This window comes from Marmota marmota, unplaced genomic scaffold, assembly GCF_001458135.2.
Source record: "Marmota marmota marmota unplaced genomic scaffold, marMar, whole genome shotgun sequence".
In the NCBI taxonomy this organism is placed as follows: domain Eukaryota; kingdom Metazoa; phylum Chordata; class Mammalia; order Rodentia; family Sciuridae; genus Marmota; species Marmota marmota.
The window spans coordinates 10549997-10571570 of NW_025999990.1; the positions used below are offsets into that span (position 1 = coordinate 10549997).

The 21574-nt window shown below is 40.5% G+C and overlaps 1 protein-coding gene across 20 annotated transcripts in view; it reads right to left on the reverse strand.

The window, feature by feature from the left end:
• The window catches only part of Znf532 (zinc finger protein 532), a 106599-nt gene that overhangs the window by 24157 nt on the left and 60868 nt on the right, over positions 1–21574 (reverse strand). For 17 of the 20 annotated variants that reach the window (XM_048806142.1, XM_048806140.1, XM_048806145.1 and 14 more), the window contains 3 exons: positions 18409–18585; positions 11236–11398; positions 7119–7400 (listed from right to left, as the gene is read on the reverse strand). The exons of 1 other annotated variant lie outside the window; for it this stretch is intronic. In XM_048806142.1, the coding sequence (XP_048662099.1) occupies positions 7119–7400; positions 11236–11398; positions 18409–18585 (622 nt within the window). Of the gene's footprint in view, positions 1–5102; positions 5113–7118; positions 7401–11235; positions 11399–18408; positions 18586–21574 lie in introns of all 20 variants that reach the window. 2 more of the 20 variants (XM_048806147.1, XM_048806146.1) reach the window with 2 other exon arrangements.

The window sequence follows — 21574 nt, forward strand, 5'->3', positions numbered from 1 at the left end:
TTCTTAGTCTCCATCACATTCTTTTCCCCAGTGCTCAGGCAGGACCCAACTACTTTATAATTCTGCGTCCCCCACAGTCAGGCAGACTTTGTACTCTTGGGAATCCACGGGAACTCCTCGTATTAGATGAGCAGACTATTCGGGTAGACCTCATGTTCCATGACATACCTATCTGCAAGCTCCTTTGCCCCATGTGACGATGGAGAAGTGGACATCCTTACACCAGCTAGACCACTTGTCAGGGCCTTGGCTCTCTTTCTAGGCATCTGCCCCTTATGAACACTGGTTCCATTTAAAGAAGCAAGTGGAGTTGTGCAGTTTTTTCTGTCTCTTATCAACTGTGAATGTCACATCATTTCCCTCAACAACAGTCCATGTTTGTCCTGCCCCTTCAGTTCACAAAACATGTCCATCAAATATTCCTTCCAGTAGCTTACTCTAATTATAACTGAAAGCATCTGATAAGAGCCTACAAATTGCCAGATATATCACTGCCTCACACTACATAACTGGGAAGTCACTTTGAGGCTTATTACCTTTTCCACCCACACGGTTTCCCCAGTTACAACTTCCCATGCTCAGCAGGAATCAAAATATAAATCTAGTCTCTTAAAATTGTGTTTGCTACCAGGAATGATAGTGTAACCCCAGTGTCTTGGGAAGCTGAGGCAGGAGGATCACAAGTTCAAGGCCAGCCTGGGTAACTTAGTGAGATTCTATCTCAAAATAAAAAGGCCTGGGGTCACAGTCCAAAGGGACAACATCCCCTGGGTTCTATCCCTGCAAAAAGAACTAGATCTGGAAAAAAAAAAAAAAAGTTTACTATCATTCTCAATTGAAGGATCTCTGGGCTCCCAAAAGAAATGGATGACTGTAGGGCTGGGGAAGGGAAAATAACAAATGAGCCATGCACACACTGTGACACCAGAGAGATGTCCTACAAAGGGGTTTGTCAAGAAGTCATGGGAGCTGGGAAAGGAACACCCTCTGGTCATTTCTGGGGCCATTTGAGCAAAAGTATAAAGAACAAAAGCAATGGATTCTGTGTCACTGGGGAAAATAATTATTTATAAGTCTATACAGCTCTTAATAAAAACTGAGCTCATCCTTACAACAGAGTTTCAACGAATAAACACAGAAGCAGGGATGGAAGCAGAAAGTGACCAGGAGGCAAACACCAATGGTCACTGTGGAGGGTGGATGTTCAAAGCAGCAGGTGAGAGAATGATGAGAAACGGTTATGTTCTGCAGAGTCTCAAAGTATCTCCCCACACGGTACTTATTAATAGCAATTTTCAGAGAGAAACCTGTTAGAAACCACCACTACCAAGTGTTCAGGAGCTGAGTCATGAGTCACCAGGCACAGCTAGTCAGACTGCACTGAGAAGGGACAGCACTATTTCTGTGATATCCCAACCAAAACAGACAGCCAGAACTAGTCACGAGAAACGGCAGACAAATCCAATGGCAGGGCATATATCCAATAACTATCATGCTCAAGCGCCCGCATTGTTGAGAGATGAGGAAGAAAACTGTCATGGAGGAGACTCAGGAGACAGGCAGCTGAATGCAAAGCTGCATCCTAGGCTGGATCCCAGATAGGAAGAGGAACAATTGGTCAAAGTGGAATGAGGTCTTGAGTTTTGTTAATAGTACCTACTGATGATGTTCAAGGTAGCTGCTGCGCTGTGAGTATGTAAGGCGTCAGCAGCAGGAAAGCTGGGTGACAGCTCTACGTACAGAAGCCATTCACTATCTTTGCAATTTTTTCTGAGTCTAAAATCACCCCAAAATGAAAAGATTTAAAAATACATTTACATGATGTGAATTTAGAAAGTCTAAACCATTTATCCTGAAGAGCTTCTTTCATGGAAAATTTAATGTTTTAAAATGTTAGCCTTTGGAGAGGAAATACATAGAGAAAGCGGCTACCTCCTAAGACATTTGATCTTGCGGTTTAAAGGACGCTTCTTGGTGAGTATTATTATTTCTACACTAGAACTATGTAGAATGAAGCTGAACAGGTACTTTCTTATAGAGTCACTGCAGGTTATGGTGCCAGAACTCAAACCCAAGTCTGTCCGGCTCCAGAACCCCAGGCTGCTCCCAAGTTACAACACAAAATTGACCCACATCCACATGAGGAAGAACCTCAAAAGGTGGTAAGATTCCTCTGGTTGCATCTGAGCTCCATAATTCAGTACATGCCACTCTGCTTTAGACTCTTCCGATGAACAAGTTTAGGAATAGTTTCTTCATGAATAGGGGTGGGGTGACCAGGCGGCGAATGAGAAAAGGACTACAATTATCAGATTTCACAAATACAAGTAATTTTTACTTTTTTATTTTACTACCAGCACCGATAATTGCAGAAAGTTTGATCTATCTATAAGAATGACTTCAGATATTATTTCTTCCGGAGGATCTTAATTTGAGGTTTCTGGAAAGGGTTAATGGTTTGGTGAGTTCATCAAGTTAACGACACAGATGAGCCCATTTTATGGCTGAGAGCAGAGATTTCAAATTTGAAAGAATTTCTGTAGTTAGTAAAATGATCAGATGTCTAAACCTAGCCCTCTGCTGGCATGGGCATGGACTTGTGGCTCAAACAGAGCCCCTTCCCATGGATGCCTGCGACAATCCACAGAAAACTGCTTTCAATTTTGTGTCCCTCCAGGGGCTCCTTCAGCAAGCACAATGCTGTAAGCCAGAGAGGGCATGGTAATAAAACAGACTCAGAGGCTGCCTGCCAGAGCTCATCACTAAAAAGAACACCTGAACCTGGCCACCACAACAGAGGATAACACCAGCTTCACTAAGTGATCCATTTTATTAGTGGTTTTAAGAAATTTCTGTAACCATAACTATTTTAAATGCTCATGTTTTATATATTTTTCTTTTTAAAATGCTAAAGTAATAATTCAGCAAGTTATAGGTTTTTAAAATTACACCTTTAGTAAATGTATCTGGCTTATTGTCAAAAAATGTGTTTTGACACGATATCATATTACAACAAATTCCTGGAAAAAATTTTGAACCACTGAAAGCGGTACCCGGTTAGTAGTCTGAAAATGCCTTAGAGATACAGAGAAGCTAGTCACTGAATATTTTTTAAAATATTAAAGACAAAGTTACAGAATATTTTCCTGTAATAAGTGAAGCTCTATACAAAATATCTTTTAGTAAAGATTTCTTGGTTGGGAACTGAGAAGAGGAAGATGGTCAAAAGCAACCAATGAAACCAAAAAAGCCAATGAGAAGCAATGATTTATCTTAACATAAAACTTAGTAACTTACACCAGTTGGGCTTAACCTTAAATCTTTTCTCCAAGCTATGCCCAAGTAATAATCATACTTAATAGTAGAAATAACAGTGTATTATGGTTAGCAGAAAATGTCTAGATTATTCCAAATTATTCTATACACATATTTATTTTTAAGTCATTATTATGGTATTGAAATCACGTACATCTTCACAGTTCATTGGTTCAGAACATTTTACATACTTACCCTGATATATAGTAATATTTTATCAGCTAATCCAATAAATATTATGAGCTCCTGAGACCTTCAGCCAAATAGAGTTTTCAATGTCCTACATGTGTACAGCATAGTTCATGTTTACATCTAACCTTAAAGGACTGGAGAATGCTCACCACTTGACATATAGATCTTTCTAGGTCCCTACAACACTAGAAACTGGGAGGTCACTGAAGCCCATGGAACTGCCATTCTAAAGAGGAAGGTAAGCCCAGGGATTAGATGTTTGCCAAATCAGAACACAATCTAGATACTTCAATTCAAAAAAATTTTTTTTCAACTTACTACAACGTAGGTGCTGTCTAGCAACTGAAGAAAGGAGGGAAACACAAAGTCTAATGAGAGAAAGAGATAACGGACGTGCTTTGTCCAGTCTGTTCTGATAAGGGAAGTGTTGTCATGGAAACATCCAGGCAACTGGTTTCATTGGTTGCTTTTGACCATCTTCCACTTCCCATTCAGTCTTGGGACCTGCGAGGAATTTCCAGCTGAGGTTGCGGTCCATACTGAGACCTAAAGGACTAAGAAGTTAGCCACCAGAGAGGTTTGATCTTTCAAATTAATGAAACATCACCTGAGAAGCTCTACAGGCCCATGAGCAAATGTTGCTAGAAACACTGAAGGTAGTTTGGGAAGGGTGCACCATATGAAGACAGGGCTAGAGGAGGGTGGAAAAATCAGACCTAGTACACCATGTTAGGCAGGCTAGACTCGTCTAGGGTGATGGCAGCACAACATTTTATGTAACAACATGACATAATCAGTTCTGTACCTCAGAAAATACTCACTGCCTACAGTGACAGTAATAAGCCAGGCAAGAACTGATAAAAGAGGTAGTGGCTATGAGAACAGATAAATGGCTGGAGAAAAGGGTACCTAAGAGATGGCTGGGAGCTTTGAAGAAAGGAGGAATCAATCACCAAACCAGTAAGATACAAGGCTCTTGTGAAAGCTGGGGGTAGGTGAATAGGTGGGTTCTCTGTTGGAGAGCTTCCAGGTAGTTTCTGTGAGTTATGCAAGAGGTTATAACACTTCCTAAGTGGTCGGATTTGAAAACTGGAATTCATGCAAGAAACCACGGCTGGAGACACAGATTTGGATGGTCGAGGTAGAGATGAAGCTGAATTTCCCGGAGGAGTTAAAAAGTTCCTAGGACAGAAGCGTGGTGGGTGTTCCAGCAACTGTGAGAAAACCCAAGAGAGTAGAATTCAATAAGGGCAGAAAATGAGTTTTTGAAAGAGCTGCCCATCATGTGAAACACAAGTCAACAGAAATAAGGACTGGAACGTGTCCAGTGGACTCGAGGAGGAGATCTGAGCAAGATGGGTTGGGCGACACGGTGGCGTTGACACACACAGGTGTGACGGCGCATTCCACAGAAAGGGAAGGAAGCTTGGCGCCTTGCAGGAGGTCTGAGACGGCACAGGCAACTGGAGGCTTGGTGTTTAGAGGGAAGAGAGGGGTGTTCTGTCAGAAAGAAGAAAAGAACTGGAGTAGACATGAGTGTGCTTGCAGGGGTTCTAGTTGGACACAGGGGTGCAGAACGTGAGCCCTGGTGTGACACATGACACTCTGCGTTTGCACCCAAAGACAGACAGATCTCTCCTTCCCCCTCTACTGTCCCTTTGTTCTTTCAGGATTGGAACTGCAAATTAATGTGATGTTCCTCGTTCTGAAAGGCAGGCTCCCCAGCCCTCTGGAGGCCAACCCCACCTGTTCCCCTCTGCAGACCCGCACACCCAGCCCAAGTGCTCCCAAGTGCTCCACGGAACACACATACACGTGGGTACACCCCAGGCGAACTCCATGGTTTCAGCGAATGCCAACTTTCACCTCTCTTTTCCAGAGCCATCTCCTCATCTTATTTTCTAGATCTGGCAACTATTAGATGTGCAAGAGAAGGTTTCTTTGGTTTTGTTCTTGTTTTTGTTTTTAATAAAAAGAAAGAATTTGGAAATGTTACACACTTGACAGAACATGTACAAGCAGTGAAAGCACTGAACCACAAGTAAATATTAAGGTTGCTCCTGTTTTAACACTGATGAAATCCAACTTGGGCACCAAGTGAAGAAGATCTCCCTGACTCACCACAGCAGGCTCTAGAGAGTCACAGTGGGGCACTGACAGAGGGTGGGCAGGAACTGCTCCAAAAGAACCACCCAGTATGTACAATGAATGTGTAAGGTTCTACATTAGGGAAGCCTAAAATCAAGACAATTAAATAAGTGATGTGCCACTAAAGCCAAATATATGCCATAAGTAATATTTTTAATATGATAGAGCTACTATAGTTAGAACACATACAATAAAAACACTTCTTTGCAATCTTCGATCACTGTGAGGTTCAATGGCATTATCCCACTTGAATGATTAACAAGGTAACATGTTAGTTAACTTCCTTAGTAGCTCAAATAAATATAAATAAATTAGATCAATAAATGTAATTAACACATAATATAACAAACTTTAAGGAACTATTACAAATTAACTCCCATGTACTCTTGACACAGTATTGTTGTTCTACTGCTAAAGCAACTTTCTTCAAAAATATTATGTATCTGAACCCACTAACCAATTTTAGTGTCCCTAAAGATGGGATAAGATGGTATTATGTTCCTTAAGACATGATACAAAAAGAATACACCACCTATAACATATTCTTACCTAAAAACCTCAACCTGGATCTAATCATAATTCTCAGTTATGGGATAAAGAGGAACAAGTTAACCAGTGTAAAAAAGAAGCAATTACCCAAAACCAGTAATGTGAGGGATAATCTAAGGAACAAATAACCCAATTTTTCCAACAAGTCAATGGCACATTAAAAATAAAAATAAAGCAGAAGGATTGCTTAAAGAGATTTAAATTATACAACAGCCAAATGCAATATGCAGAGTTTCTGAATCCTGACCAGACAATCAGAAAATGTGAGCACAGTCTACTATCAATATGTAAGTACAGTATTAGATGACACTGAAGATAACTGCTGATTTTCATTAGGTCTAACAAGGGGTGTTTTAAAAATTTCTTATCAGTTGGAGATAAATACTAATCATTTTAAAAAAAAAAAAAAAAAAAAAGAAAAGAAAGAATGTGAGTATTGCGACTCCGATTTTTCAAGATTTTGAGTTGCAGGACTTCTCCTAGGAGTCAGGGATGAGGGTTTCTCTTCCCACTACAAAGGAAGAACCATGTCAAGTCACACGCACGCCACCAGCGGTTCTCAGCACGTCCACTGCCTGCCTTCCTCCTCTCCCTGGTCGGTCACAGAGCTGAGAGGTAAATCCAGATGCCTGTGACTCTGGTTTACCTGGTTCAGCTTCCTCAGCTGTAAACACGACGTAGTGCACAACTTACTCCTCGTCTTGGGGTGTGCAAGTGAAGGCAGTTAGCAAAAATCACAGAATGAGCCTGGGAGGATTTGAAAATGTCCATTTTACAGATAAAAGAACCGAGGCACAGAGACATGGAGTGATTTTCAAGGTCACGCTACAAATTGCTGACAGAGCCAAGCCAAGAACTGGGTCTTGGAAGGTCGCCAGCTGGCGCTCCTCCTTGCGCTCTTCCCTCTCACTGACCTTCCCGTGTTCCTTCCTCATGTGGGAGATGTACACATCCCTCTGCGTGAACAGGCGGTCACACTCCCAGCACGTCCACCCGGGACTGGCCACTTTCTTGCTTTCCATTGACTTTTTCACAGGAGATGGAGATTTCTTTTCCGATTTCTCTTTCCCATTCATGGACTTGGTGTCCTCTTTGTTCTGGTTTGCTGAATTTTGAGTTGCAGGCTTAATGCTCAAAGGCAAGTTTATGCCCAAGTTTGGAGGCCCTTCAATGCTTTTCAATGTTCCATGCATAGACTGCATTATAAAAAGAAAAGAAATATCATCACAAATCACACTACCAAAGGAAAACACGTGTGTAGACTACTGCCAATGCTTTACAGACACTTCAGCGGGATTTTATATTCATTCAGAAATACCTCCTAATATATAAAGGAGCAAACCTGAACTAAAAAGACACATTTTTAAAATGTTTATAAAGGAGCATTACCTTTTATGGTTATTGTAAGTTATATATTTCTACTTCAAGGAATTTTTAAAAGTTTACATATCTGTGCCATTTTAAAACTCTTTAAAGATAGACCTCTGAAATGAATCAAATTAATCCTGGTACTCTGTCCTCCTCCATGTTCCAGAGTAAGTCCTTCCTACCACAGACTATTTCTACAGAGCATTTTACTTCTATTTCTGCAGAAATGTTTAAACAGGCTAATATACCAATATGCATCCACAAGCTTCAGCTCAGCTTGAACCTACACCGGAGAGCTAAAGTTAATAGGAACCTTTCTCATCTTTCCCGTTCTTCGCATTCTTGAGATATTTGCAGGTTGGGTTTTTGCTGGGTTTTCCGGGTACCTATCCTGATCCATCCCTTATTACTAATAGCACCCAGATTTGCAAACTGTACATGGTTGTACTCAAAAAGCCTTTTGAAGTCACATAGTTTATTAACATAATAGCAAAATAATCGTCTTAACTCACAGGATTTCAAATGTGAGTTAGGTAAAATTAGTGCAATTTGATCTATAGACCAGCTCACTTTAGTTTTCATGTCTGCTCTGAAGACATGGAGTCCAGAGAGAAAAGGAAACAAATCTGAATCTCAGATACAATCTCTTCAGGAGGACTTCCTCTTCCCATCAGGACTTGGGCAAGCACCTCTCCACTCCTGAACCTCTTGGTTACAGAGACTGGCGGTGTGGAAGTGCTCCATGCTCCTCAGCAAGTGTGCATTGAAGACGCCATTCCTTCTACCTGCTCCAGCACACTCTCAAGGGAAGGTCTTCTCTAAATAGCACCAAGAAGTGGCCTCCTTTATCTAGCACCATCTTTCCCCAGGAGGAAAAGGGGTTCTACTGACTTCCTCATCAGCAGAGGTTACAAGGTTTACTCCCCAACAGACAGCCAGTCTAAGGGTGGCAGAGAAGGTCTACTCACGCTCCTCTGGGAGACAAGGTTTCCAGCAGACACAAACCACTCCTGCTGCTTCCCACCATGTGAGCAGAAGGTTTGTGTATCTGAATGGCTGTTTTCAAATCAGATTCTGATTTTTTACCTTTCTTAAGCATTTTAAACCCAAAGAAACAAAACTCAAAACCTTCTAAAAAAGGTTTTCCTGAGTTCTTAGGCAAATACATTTTTACTAACTGAAAAGCTGAAGAGAGGGTAAAGTAATAAAATAACATCAAAACCAAAATGTCTTTTTTTTTTTTTTAACAATACTGGGGTTTGAACCTAGGAGTGCTCTGCCATTGAACTACACCCCTGGACCTTTTTATTTTGAGACAATCTAACTAAGTTGCTGAGGCTGGCCTCAAATTTGCATTCCTCTTGCCTCAGCCTGCCTCGTAACTGGGATTATAGAAATGTACCACCACACCCAGCACAAATGTCTTTTTTTAATAAAAGAAATTCACCTTGTGATGGAGGTGTTGTTCAGTGGTAGAGCATTTGCCTAGTATGTGCTGGGTCCTGGATTTGATCTCCAGGACCTCAAAAAAAAAAGCAAAGAAAAGAAAGAAAGAAAGAAAGAAAGAACTATAATTTAATTCCTTTAGAATTGATTTTTTCTTTGCTCTTATAATAAAAAAATAACTTGAATGACTGTAACAAAAAGATTACTTCAAATGTGAATGTCAACATGAAGTTGACTACAAAGTCAATGAATCTATATTTGTTAGAACAAAGAAATAATAAACAGGGTGCAGTGGCACATGTCTGTAATCCCAGCTACTCGGGGGGCGGAGGTAGGAGGATGACAAGTGTGAGGCCAGCCTGGACAACTTAGCAAGACCCTGTTTCAAAATAAAATATAAAAGGTGCTGGGAATGTAGCTCTGTAGCAGAGTACCCCTGGATTCAATCAAAGAGGGAAAAAAGGAAAGGCAGGAAGAAATGAAGGGAGGGAGGGAGGGCACAAACAGGGTCAAGTTGGGCAAATAAAGAGTCACCTATAAATGAGTGTGTGGAATGTCCCCATCCACTTCTTCTTTCCTTCCTCACAGACACCAGGCAAAGTAATGAATGACACAGCAAAACCTAGACATGTCATCTTAAAAAGCAGGGCACCCCTACAACTTTATCTTTACCCCAAACATAGACATGCAGAACATTTTAAGATGCACTGAATATACTTGAGAACATCAGTGAACATTCCCACTGGTTTCGTTTCATGCAGTCTTGTAAAGGTTTAGATTTTTTTTTTTTTAAATCCTGTCCTTGTGGCCATAGGCCTTTACCACCCCCCTCAGTCTCTACTCCTTGGAACCTCATCCACCTCCAAACCTGCTATTAACACAAAGAAGACCCTAACCAAAAAGCCCACAGCCCCACCTGCAGATGCAAAGACAGTCCCAGACAGCAGATCGCTGAGAAAACTCCTCGGAGGCAATGTGTCTCCTCTTTTTCTCTCTCTTTTCTTTCTTTGATTGGTCTCATACATGGTTTATTAAAATATTTTGTTCTAATTTCAATGACCCCATGTTTTTATCAGTAGCTTCTATTTTCCTGTCTTTGTTAGTATTTATTGTTGGAACATTCTTTTATAATGTGTAAAATATCTTAAAAGGATTGTATTGGACTCCCACATACTTCTCGTGCATTTTACTCACAACAGTAAAACCGCCACAATTACCTACACCTGCCTGCAGGAGCAGTCTCTCCAAGGCACTGTGTGGATTGCTGGTAGAAGTTGACTCTGTATAAACTCACACACGATCAAGACGGGGATCTGCAAGGACTCGCAGTCCATTCACTGAACTGATACAAGACTAGAATAATTTACAGACTTTATTTACTCTCTAACTGACTTTTTATTTTTGGTATTTTAAAAAGAAAACAACTAAAAGAAAAGAAATTGAGTTTATGATGGCATTGGATAGTGCCACTGGGTAGCACTTCCTAGGTGCACACGGAGTGAGCTGCCACCCACCATGGTGACGGCCAGCCAAGCAACGAAGGTGAAGCACAGCCTCAGAGACTTAGAAGGCTGAAAACAGATCTCAGTGCCCTTTTGGGAAATAGAGAGCAGATAATCCAACAGAATATTTATTTACTTCATTAGTTGAACTCCTAATAGGTGCCAGGTACCTGCTACATCCTGAACATTTAAGAGTCAATTCACATGCAATTTTTATTTGGGGGGCGTGGAGAGGACAAAAAGACCCAAGAACATCAAATAGGAAGCAAACTTCTTAAATGCTTAAAACTTGAGTGCTTAAACAATTTCAAGGGGAAACATTCATTTATCTAAATATACCAATATTTGAATGAAGTGATATAATTCATCAGAGCCCCTATTTCTAAATCTCATACAACACAGAGATCTCAAAACTGTAAACTTCACAGTCATCATTTTATAGACATAAAGAGGAAAACTAATACTTTAACATTCTTATTATTCTTTTAAAATCAAGGCACATTTGCTCCTTTTCATGATTTTTATGGCGGGCAGATCAGGACTCAGTGAAGTGGACACACGATGACGGCATGTAGGTTACTCATGACAATGACCAGCATCCATCCCTTCCCTGGACAGTGCAGCATGCTTTACAGCAATCTGCAGTTCAGCTGGGGCTGATGACCAAAGCAAGAATCTGCAATTCACTTAGAGGAGAGGAGAGATGCTCACACACCTTGATATGATCCATCATAAGTTGCTTCTGTGCATATAAAAGAGAACAGTCTGGACACTTGAAAACAGACACCTTCTGGTTTTCAATGTGCTGGTCAAAGTGGCGGTACAGCAAGGTTTGCAGGGTGAACACAGTGTCGCACATGGAACACTTATAGATTATTCTAAAATAGAAGAAGTGCAGCAAAATAAGGTCAGTCAACCTCATCGCTCAAGTCAAAGGAGCTGCTACTTGACATCTGAAGAACTCAGGAGGCAGAAGCACACATACAAACACAATTAAAAGAACATTTTAGCTTTGAAACAAACTTTTCAAGACAACTGGCATCACTCAATCACAGATCTTAACATTTGAGTAAAGATGTATTTGCTACATTTGTTTATAAGTGTAAATTAGTGGCTATTTTACTACTCACAAATCTACAGCTGACATGCAAAAAAGCATTCTTTTTTTTTTTTCTTTTCTTTTTTTTTAGGTACTTTTTAGTATCAGACAGGGCAATAATACAGCTCAAAGGTAGTACCCTGGCTTGGAAAACAGTTTGATCAAGAGTTAAGCAGCCCACTCAATTCTAATGCCAGAATGAATCGTTACTTGTTACAAGTTTTTAAGTCAGCAGTAATTTTACACTTAAGTGTGAACATTTCTATACCAGTTCTTAACACAGGAAACCCTATGCCAGTAAACAACTATACACTGAGACAAGAAGACAAAAAAGGAAACCCAGGGCTGGGCATGTAGCTCTGTGGTAGAGCACTTGTCTAGCATGTATGAGGACCTGGCTTCTGCAAATAAAGAAAAAAAGAAAAGAAAATTAAAAAAGAAAACCCATGCCACAAGAAAGTTCAGTGTTTCTTGTGCTTTAAATGGCGTGGGTACTCCCTTGGCCACTGCAACCATTTCCACATCTGCCACATTACACCCAGTTCATGCAGCAGACTGAGTCTTCTGCACAGAATCCTTTCTACCTGTCCACATGCTTCACTCAAACTTGGGCAAGACAGGCCACCCCATCCTCCACCTCAACTGACCAGGAACTCCAGCCACAGTAGATCATCCCTTCTGGGTGACTGCTGTGGGTCATCCCGGCCCTCAGAGGAGGCCCTGTGGGAATCTGCTTGTCCTCCAAAGAATGTGCGAACAGGGTACAAAAAAAATCTAGGGAGCAGCTTGGGAAAATGTCAGAGGAAAACTGGTGAACTTAAAGGCCAGGGAGGAGGGAGGAGCGAGGAGCAAGGCCAAGGCTGCTGCAGAGCTAGAGGAAGGAATGCCCCCTAAGGCCACTCAGGGTCCTTCTTAACACAATGCTTCTCAAGATAGCTTCACACTTCACTGTGCAGTGTGCTGCCAAAACAATTACAGATTTTACTTTTTTCTACACAAGATTTTAAAATTTAATTGGAGTGGCATATGCTTTCCCAAAGTCCTGCCTGATGTTTTCCCTTCCACCTCTGACTGGGAGTGGGGGGTGAAGACCAGAAGAGACCAGAGGATTTGTAAGACCTTAAATACAGCCCAATAATGATGCAACTGTCACAAGTGTGACGAGAATTATCTCTTTACTGATGGAATCACTCAGAACTGTGACAGCCCCAATGTTCAATGAGATAAGTGCTTAATGCAGCAACTACATGGAGATCTTTTTTAAAAACTATATTGTAATATGTCAGAATACATTCTACTGCCATGTATAATGAAAAAGAATAAGAAAATAAAACTTTTTAAAAAGATATCACATACATATACCAATGATACAGAGAGATTTTCACAAAAATTAAAATAAAAAACACTAGATAACAAGACAGTTATATGATCACATTTTTTTAAAGATGTAGAAAATAGAAGGCATATAATTATCATCATCTCTGTTGGGTGACAGCATATGTGTTCTTTTTACTGTTCTGCTTTGCTTGTTCATATTTCCTACCCCCCCCCGCCCCCTGTAATTAAGATATAACCATTAAAAGAAGAAGAGCTTCAAGAAAAGAACTAAAACTTATCAGCTGGACTGAGAATTTTCTCAGGATTCTAGTCTCCCATTTTCAGAAATAACTGCTTCATGAAAAGCAGCACCGCTCTCAGGTTACTCGCTCCACATTCCTTTGGGGAGGGTTGGTCTGTTCCGTTGTTGTTTCATACTTACTAACAGGGAAAGTATAAAATGAGGTCATTCACTTAGCATATTTCTGAGTCACCTGAGGATCAAGTGGTCAGGATGGTACTGCAATACCTCCCACCAAATACTACAGAGCACAGAGAGAGATGTGGTGACATGACAGTGGAGGGGCCGGGAGACGGGGAAGGCCACATCACCACTAAGGAGCAGGACAGGTGAACGTGGCCTGCGCAGGCGAGCACAGAATCCCTTCTGAGGCATTCCTGCAAGAGTGCACGCCCTGGGCCAGCTGTGAGAAAACAGCCAAGGGCCGGCGGGTCATCCCCAGGACAACAGGCAGGACTGTGATCCCTTTTGGATGGCCATGGCATGGGGCCAGTAGGAGGGTATCTGAGCAACTATTCCAGATGGAGGCCGGGGAAGAAACAGGACAACTAAATCCAAAGGGCGTACCCAGATTAGGATCTTGGACATGAAAAGAAAAATACACTGACGGCCATCTAAGAACTGGAAGACACTGTAATCAACACCTGCTTCCTGAGAGCGGCTTGTGAAAAGGGCTGACATGAGTGTCCTTTCCAGGGGGGGAATAGAACACAAAGAAGCATTTAGGTCATGATGCCCAACCTCCTAAACATGAGGGGTGACAGGATACGAGAACAATGGGAAGGACCAAATACTGTAAATGAAAATAACCAAGGAACCTGGGTGAAGGGGATGCGTAAGTTCTAGTAAATGCTCCCCACGCTGTTGCAGGACTGAGACTATTACCAACTGCTGCTAACATTTAGAAAAATAAATAAAGGTACCACAAAGCTCACAGGCATGATTTTTAGGGATGGACCATAAAGATGGAGCCAACTTTCCAACAATAACCAAGAAGCCCCAGGGAGACAGTGTGCCAGGCAAGGGTGGGAGAGGCTTTCAGACAGGGAAGGTCTCCTTGGTGCTAAGGGAACTCTGCACCTGCGCAGCATGAGGGGACAGAGAGAACCCTGGTGTGACGGGTCCCCAGAGTGAAAGGGGGGGTGCTACTGAGTTGTGAAGAGCTTGGGAAGCCAACCGTAAAATTAATCCCGTGTGTAAGCCATGCAAATGGCAGGATTAACTATACCATAACACAGAGGGGAGGAAAGGGGAGAAGAGGAGAGAAGAAAGGGAGGCAGAGGGCGGAAAAGAAAAGAACAGAAAGCTAAACCCAAATTTTCTCTTTCAGGTCAAATTTACAATAGCCAAAACTCCCCGGAACACTGTGTTACACTTGAACTAGGTGTAAAGACATAAATGCATAAAGGACTCTAAGCCTTGAAACTGTTGCCATAAACCCCACATTACCATTGACTGATCCCACCAGATGGGAAGTGCACATCACACACCTAACCCCCCATACCCAGGCTAGGTGGATTTACACTCATGCCAGTTCCCAGGTGGCATGCTGACACTTAGATTAGATAGTTTGCTTTATGTTAAATAAACCCAGGGCCACGGTTCAAATTCAGCTGTTTCTGAGACCTGCGTAGTCCTCTACCATGCTGATATCCTAACCTGACATGTCTTTATGTCTTAGGAACTTGGTAAAAATTCTGTCTCTTACATAATTCTAAACTTTGGAGTTCTCATTTCTCCACTGATATACATTTAGAAATAGCAAATAAAAGGAAAGCACAGCAAAAGAAACTGCAGTTAATCAGATGTCAAGGAAAAATTAAAAGACAACATTTTATCCCTACAAAATACAGAGGTCAACACTGAAAATGCTTCTTGAATAATCCAGAGAAGATTAAGGGGTGTCCAAAGGTTCCTTTTAGAAAACAGAGACATACGCCTGCCCATAAACTGAAAAGCAAGAAGCAACAGGCTTCCAGCAGTCCTGGCACTCAGTGAACATTGTGCAAGTGTGGTGAGGTCAAAATCCTGCAGGAAGGGGATGGAGGCGAAGGAAGGGGGCATGGGGTTGGAAAGACAGTGGAATGTGATGGTTATCATTACCCTAAGTACATGTATGAAGCCACAAAGAATGTGACTCTACTTTGTGTACAACCAGAGATTAAAAAAAAAAAAAAATTGTGCTCTATACATGTAATATGTATTTTAAGGCATTCTGTTGTTATAACAAATTAAATTTAAAAAATAAATAAAAATAAAATCCTGAATTGTGCTTTTCAAATTGAGGTGCTAGGGTTGCAGGCTTTTATGGTGTATTTTCAAATACCCATGTATTCACTAAATATAGTAGGAATTATTTCAGAACTAATCATTAAGAAATAGTGCAAATTGTGTGTGATTTTAGATCATTTGCATAACCACCTGTCAACTAAACACTGCTGGAAGATTTCAGGCTCAAATTTCCTTTGGAGTACGGACTACTTAATGCCAAAATAAAGCTTTTGGGTCAAATGTAGGCCAAGCAACTACAGGATGAGAAGTTTCACGGTGGTTGGAACTGGGGCAGGTGGCAAGGGAAGCACTGTCTCAGGCTCTGGTCACATAGCCCCACAAGCCCCTCGGAGCTACATCAGCAGCACCCTTTGCTATAGACAGGCTGCAAGCAAAGACAACAGCCCAGCCCAGCCACACATCAAACTAATACTAACTTACACTTCATTAGTGTGTGAGTTTTGTTTGCCATTTCATCTGCAAATTTGTTTTAGTTTTATAGTTTAAACCACAATAGTTTATAATCAATTTTAGGCCTGTACTTATTAAAGTATCATGGTAGTAAATCTATTTAAGAAAATATGGGAATAATTTCTTCCTAAGCAATACAGTAGCCTCCTCCCTTTACCCACCAGGTACAATGTTCCAAGATGCCTGGTGGATGCCTGAAAGCCTCAGATAGTACCAAGCCCTATAGTTTATTGCTTTTCTCTCTTAACAGTGCTTATCACACATTGTGGCTATAACGTTTGATGGACAACAGCAAAACTAGCACTAATACGTTTTTCCTTCATAATTTCACAAATAGAAGATTTGTTCTTACGGTAGACCTTAGCAACCTCAACTTAAGATTTTTATTTTCTTTCCCTATTAAGGTCAAAATCTTTCACCCCTTTTTATTTAAAGGTAGCACTTTATGGCTTCTCTTTGGCATATCTGAATTGCCAGTATCACTATATCTGGGCTTTAGGTCCATTATTAAGAAAAACAAAGGTTACCTGGCCACAAAGGTTACCTAACTGTGGTGTGCCTTCCACCAAAGTCCATCTACTAACCAAGCTTGTCACCAGTGACAAACAGGCCAGCAGCATACACGGTGTGGACACAATGAATAAAAGGATGATTTGTGTCCTGACAAAGCAGGATGGTGGGAGAGTCTTTATAAATTGTTTATTTCTAGAATTTCCATTTAATATTTTTAGACCATGGCTGATACTAAGATCAAAGAAAATAAAACGGCAGATGCAGGAAGTAGAGTGACTACTGTACTAAAATTTGAGAAATACTATTTTAGCTTATTTTAATATCTGCTGCCCTGTATTTTCAGGTTAAAACTACTATGCCAGATTTCAAACAACAAAGTTTCATTTATTTGAACAGAGAATCAAATAACTATATTCACGTGAGAAAAAGGTTACATTAGTGCCCAGAAGTTTTATTTTTATCAACACCGAAGACGCTAACATTCACTAATCCCCATCTTCATAGTCAACATCTCAACGTGCACACAGATCCTCGAATTTGCAACTGATTTCACTCTGAGAAACAATATACAAAAGATCAAAGTAAAAGTCCTATTAGTATAAAATCAGATTTTAACATTTTTTTAGCAAACAGTTATTTCTAAGTATTCAATAACATTTTCCCAAAACTAAATACTATAATAAAAACTAGATATAATAGCGAGAGAAAAAAATACAGATATTATATCACATACCTGCATTTTCTCCCCAATAATTCCTTGATAAGCAGTTATGGGCAAAAATACACCAATGGGGGGTGGGGTGTAGCTCAATGGTAGAGCATTTGCCAAGCATGTGTGAGGCACTGAGTTCAATTCTCAGCACCAAATACATACAAATAAGTAAATAAATAAATAAAATAAAGGTTCATTAACAACTAAAAAAATATTTTTAAAAAAAACTTATTTGAACAGCAAATCCAGCCTCATGTAATTAGCAAACTCTACATTGCAAATGAATTCAGGAATAAAACGAACACAACCAGAAGCATGTAATCCAGTGCCGTGTCCACAAGGGGCAGAGCCATGAAGAAAGGAACAAATGCTTAGAGCCTACTGCAATAGCCACACAGGACCCGTGAGTTACACTTTTTTTTTTTTTTTTAATTCTTATATAGTGCTGAGGCTTAGAACCCAGTGCCTCATACATGCTGGGCAAGCGCTCTACCACCGAGCTATAACCACAGCTCCAAGCTACATATTTTTCAGATATATCATCTCATCTTCTTCTACAGACCCTGGGATGTAAGCATTACCCCCACTTTAGAGGAGAGAAAATAACAATCAAGACAAGTAAGCAACAGTCAAAAGCTATGCAGCCGGCCCATGGTAGAATTCCTTCTCTCCTGTGGGCAGGAGGCCCCCTCTGCTGAAGGCCACTCCACTATTACTCCACAAAGCAACAATCAATAAAATGAAGAGTGAGGTGAAGACAAAAACAAACTTTAATTCTACTCATCAAGGACTTATGCTGGCTCTGTAATTAAGTTCAGTAACCAATGTCTTCTGTTGACTTCATTTTATAAACATTACTGGGAAAAGTGTATCCTATAGAAACTATGTAAAATTTTAAAGTGGAGAGGTTGGTGATGTTGTTACTATTTTCCTAGAAGTTGAAATCATCTTAAGAATAAAATAAATATTTGCTTGTTCAGCAAAAATTTGTGAAAGAACATGAATAGTAAGTGACATTTTTGGACAAGGACTTTACCTGAAAAAAACAGAAAGATTTGGGTGAGCTATGATTTATATTCATAGAGCATCAAAATCAGCATTGCTGAATAAATGTTTATATCTTAAATGTCATTGAGAGAACAATCACCTCCTCTAAATGACTATTTCAGCAGCGGAGTAAACATGAGAAGTCAGCGTGACTTACTTTGGTTCTCCTATCTTGATGCCAGGATGCTGTGTATAGGAGTGGGAATGTGTACTCGGGGCAGACTTAAACGCCATTGGGCAGATAGGGCACTTGTAGAAGACTTCACAGTGAGAGCCTTGAATGTGAGACTTCAGTGCAGCCACATCAGAGTACACAACATTGCAATGTACACATCTGTCAGAAAAACAACACAGTCGTTAGCACAGAGCACTAAACACACGTGACTTTGCTGTTGAAGAACTGGGTAAAAGGAACCTATTTTATGGCCCCTTTGGGTTTCCAATGGCTTTTTGGAGGTATTTTGTTTTTCTGTTTTCACCAGATTAAACTTATTTCTACATGATTAAGAGGGAAGATCATGAAAAAAAAAAAGAAACTCAAGTGAGTTTTTTGAGCATCTTTACAATTTCTAGAAATGATGTCCCTACTCCAGACTATTTTGAGACTAACAGACTATGACAACCAGGTCAAGACCCAGGAACACAGCAAGACGCCATGACTCCTGCCTTTGAGGAGGACTTCCAAGGCACCAGGGACTAGGGTTTCCCATCCTTCCCAATATCTAGTGGAAGATACCTCCACAGTCTAAACTGCACACCTTAACAGAGGCCAGACGTGACAATGAACACTGGTCCTAAAGCCATAGGCCACTGTCTCCCAGTGCACACTGTATGTTAATGGATGGTCACCCATAGGGTTACCATAGGATGGAGGTCAACCGCCTAGAATTTCTGTCTCCTGAAAATAAATGAACACACCTGCATTTGTTATTAAAATTACATGAGTTATAAGCTTCTGAAAAATCAGCATTTCTTAAAAAAAATGCCTCCTAGATAATCTCCTTATTTGTTTGTTTGTTTATTTACTTATTTATTTATTTTGGGGGTAGTGAGAAGTGAACTCAGGGGCACTCTACCAGAGCTATATCCCAGGTCCTTTATTGTGAGACAGTGTCTCATTAAATTGCGCAGGCGGCCTTTGAACTTGCAATCCTCCCACCTAAGCCTCCCAAAGTAGATGGTTTTATAGGCATACAACAACTGCGCCTGGCTTTACTTCTTGAATTTCTAAATAATTTGACAACTAGCTCATTCCCTGTTCAATTTAACCCCACAGAAACAAACTATAAAATTAAGAAACATTTCTCCCTTACCTCATCTTTTTCACACAAGGACTCTCAACAACACTTACAACTCCTCCCACATGATGGCAGAGTCTTCTTTGTTCATAACTGGAAACCAGTTAAGAGTGGTCTCGCTGTAGACCCTTAGGAATCTCCAAAGATATACCTCAAATGCAACTGAACACGTGTTCCTGGATATGTGTACATGAGTCACCTGGGGGGGGGGAAGGCTCAGATAGGGCCCACCATCCAAGAAGCAGTGCCCAGGGACTTCTAATAACCTAAGACATCTCTATTCTTAGATGCTCCCTTCCAAATCAAGGAAAATGCTTCTAAAGTCACACAGACGTGGCATGGTGTGAATTATACGTGTTCAATAAATCATGCCATATTGGTTTTACAAGAATTTTTTTAAGTTGTAATTAATGCATTAGCATTTTCAATGTCTTAAGGCATAATGTTCAGCAACACAGGCACTAAAAACATTACTAACAACAGGAGAATAGAAGGAAAGCTTCGCTATGCTATCTACTGGAACTGTAATTTTAAGCAAAAGAGGATTCACCCAACATACTCAAATTCTTTTGGGTTAACTTACTGTGTTATCTTGAATAGGTTAATGTTCCTCTGTGGGCCAGTTGCTCATGTGTTAAATGACAAGCATTGGAATATATCAGTCTTACTTCTTACCCACTCTAGAAGTCTATGATCCCAAGGAAAAGGGGAGACTGTCAAACAGGAAGATGGGTTACTAATGAAAACCAAGAATACACTACGCCATAAACCTCAAATAAAGATCTTCCCATCAGATGTAGGAAGGTGGTGTTCAAAATGCAAAACACCAAGGAAAGACAAAAAGGAGCAAAGATAAAAGCTTAATCCCATGAAGTCAGTGGGACTAGAACGTTTAATTTATAGAAAGTATGAAGAAGTTAAAGTATCTAAACTACAGGTGGCATTTTTTGAGACAGGAGAAAGTGGCAATGATTCAGTCCAAAAAGTATTATAGAGGTGAAGGGGAAGTCCTCCTTAAGAAAAGAAAGCAGGGCATGTTTAAAGTCCTAAGAAAGGACAATGTTGTAAAGCCTCTGCCCAGAGAGGACAGGGAGGTTCAGGGCAACCGAAATCAATAGGGAATGCAAATGAGACAGGCTAAAAGAAACAGAATTTAAAGGGCTCATAGTTTTACAACGCTACTAAAAATCCTATCTATTGAGAAATATTTGTATACCCGACGTCTTTTATATGCTGGGTACCAATCACGGTTCTTTATTTTTTGAATATTTTTTAAATGTTTATAGTATGTAATCCTATAATAATCCCCTTGTAAGATGTAGAGCCAATGTTTTGGGAGGCAGAAAAATACTTGACTTTTATCCATATTCAATATTTATCAAGTTACCAGGAGCCAGGGTGACCCCTCAGTATTCAGGAGATGCAATATGAGCAAGAAGAGAGAGAGTGAGGCTTGGGGTGCCTGCAGGCCTTCATCCAGGGAGGAAGAAAACAAAACAAAGGAAGGCCTGGGAACCCAGTGAGCGGCTTCTCTGGCTACAGATAACAAATTGAAAACAATTAACCCTGGAGCCAAAAAGGAGAGAGAGGCACAGCAGGGCCAACCCAGCCAAAAATCAGAATGGACCATTATGTACAACAGCAAGAAAAGAAACTTTATTTCTCTTCTAGAGAAGAAATAAACACAAATTAAACTTCAAAATAAACAAACAGAATATTTTTACAGTTCACAAATCCTCAAGTCCAGGGTAGAGGAAAGGTCATCTATACTTAACACAAAACTTTTAACAAAAATTGGAACTCTGTTATTCAAAGCACCACATTTAGAGTTCTAAAGATGGGGCAAAAGCAAAGCTGGATGTCTTTTCCAAAACAAGTGACTGCTTTCAGGCTGCATGAGGAGCATTTTAATTTACAAAACATACAAGAAGCTGCTCCTTCTTTGTCCGCTCCACCTAGGTTTGCTTTCATTATATCAGAGGGAGAAGGGAAAAGTTTGAGAGAAGTCTAGACGAGAGAACTAAC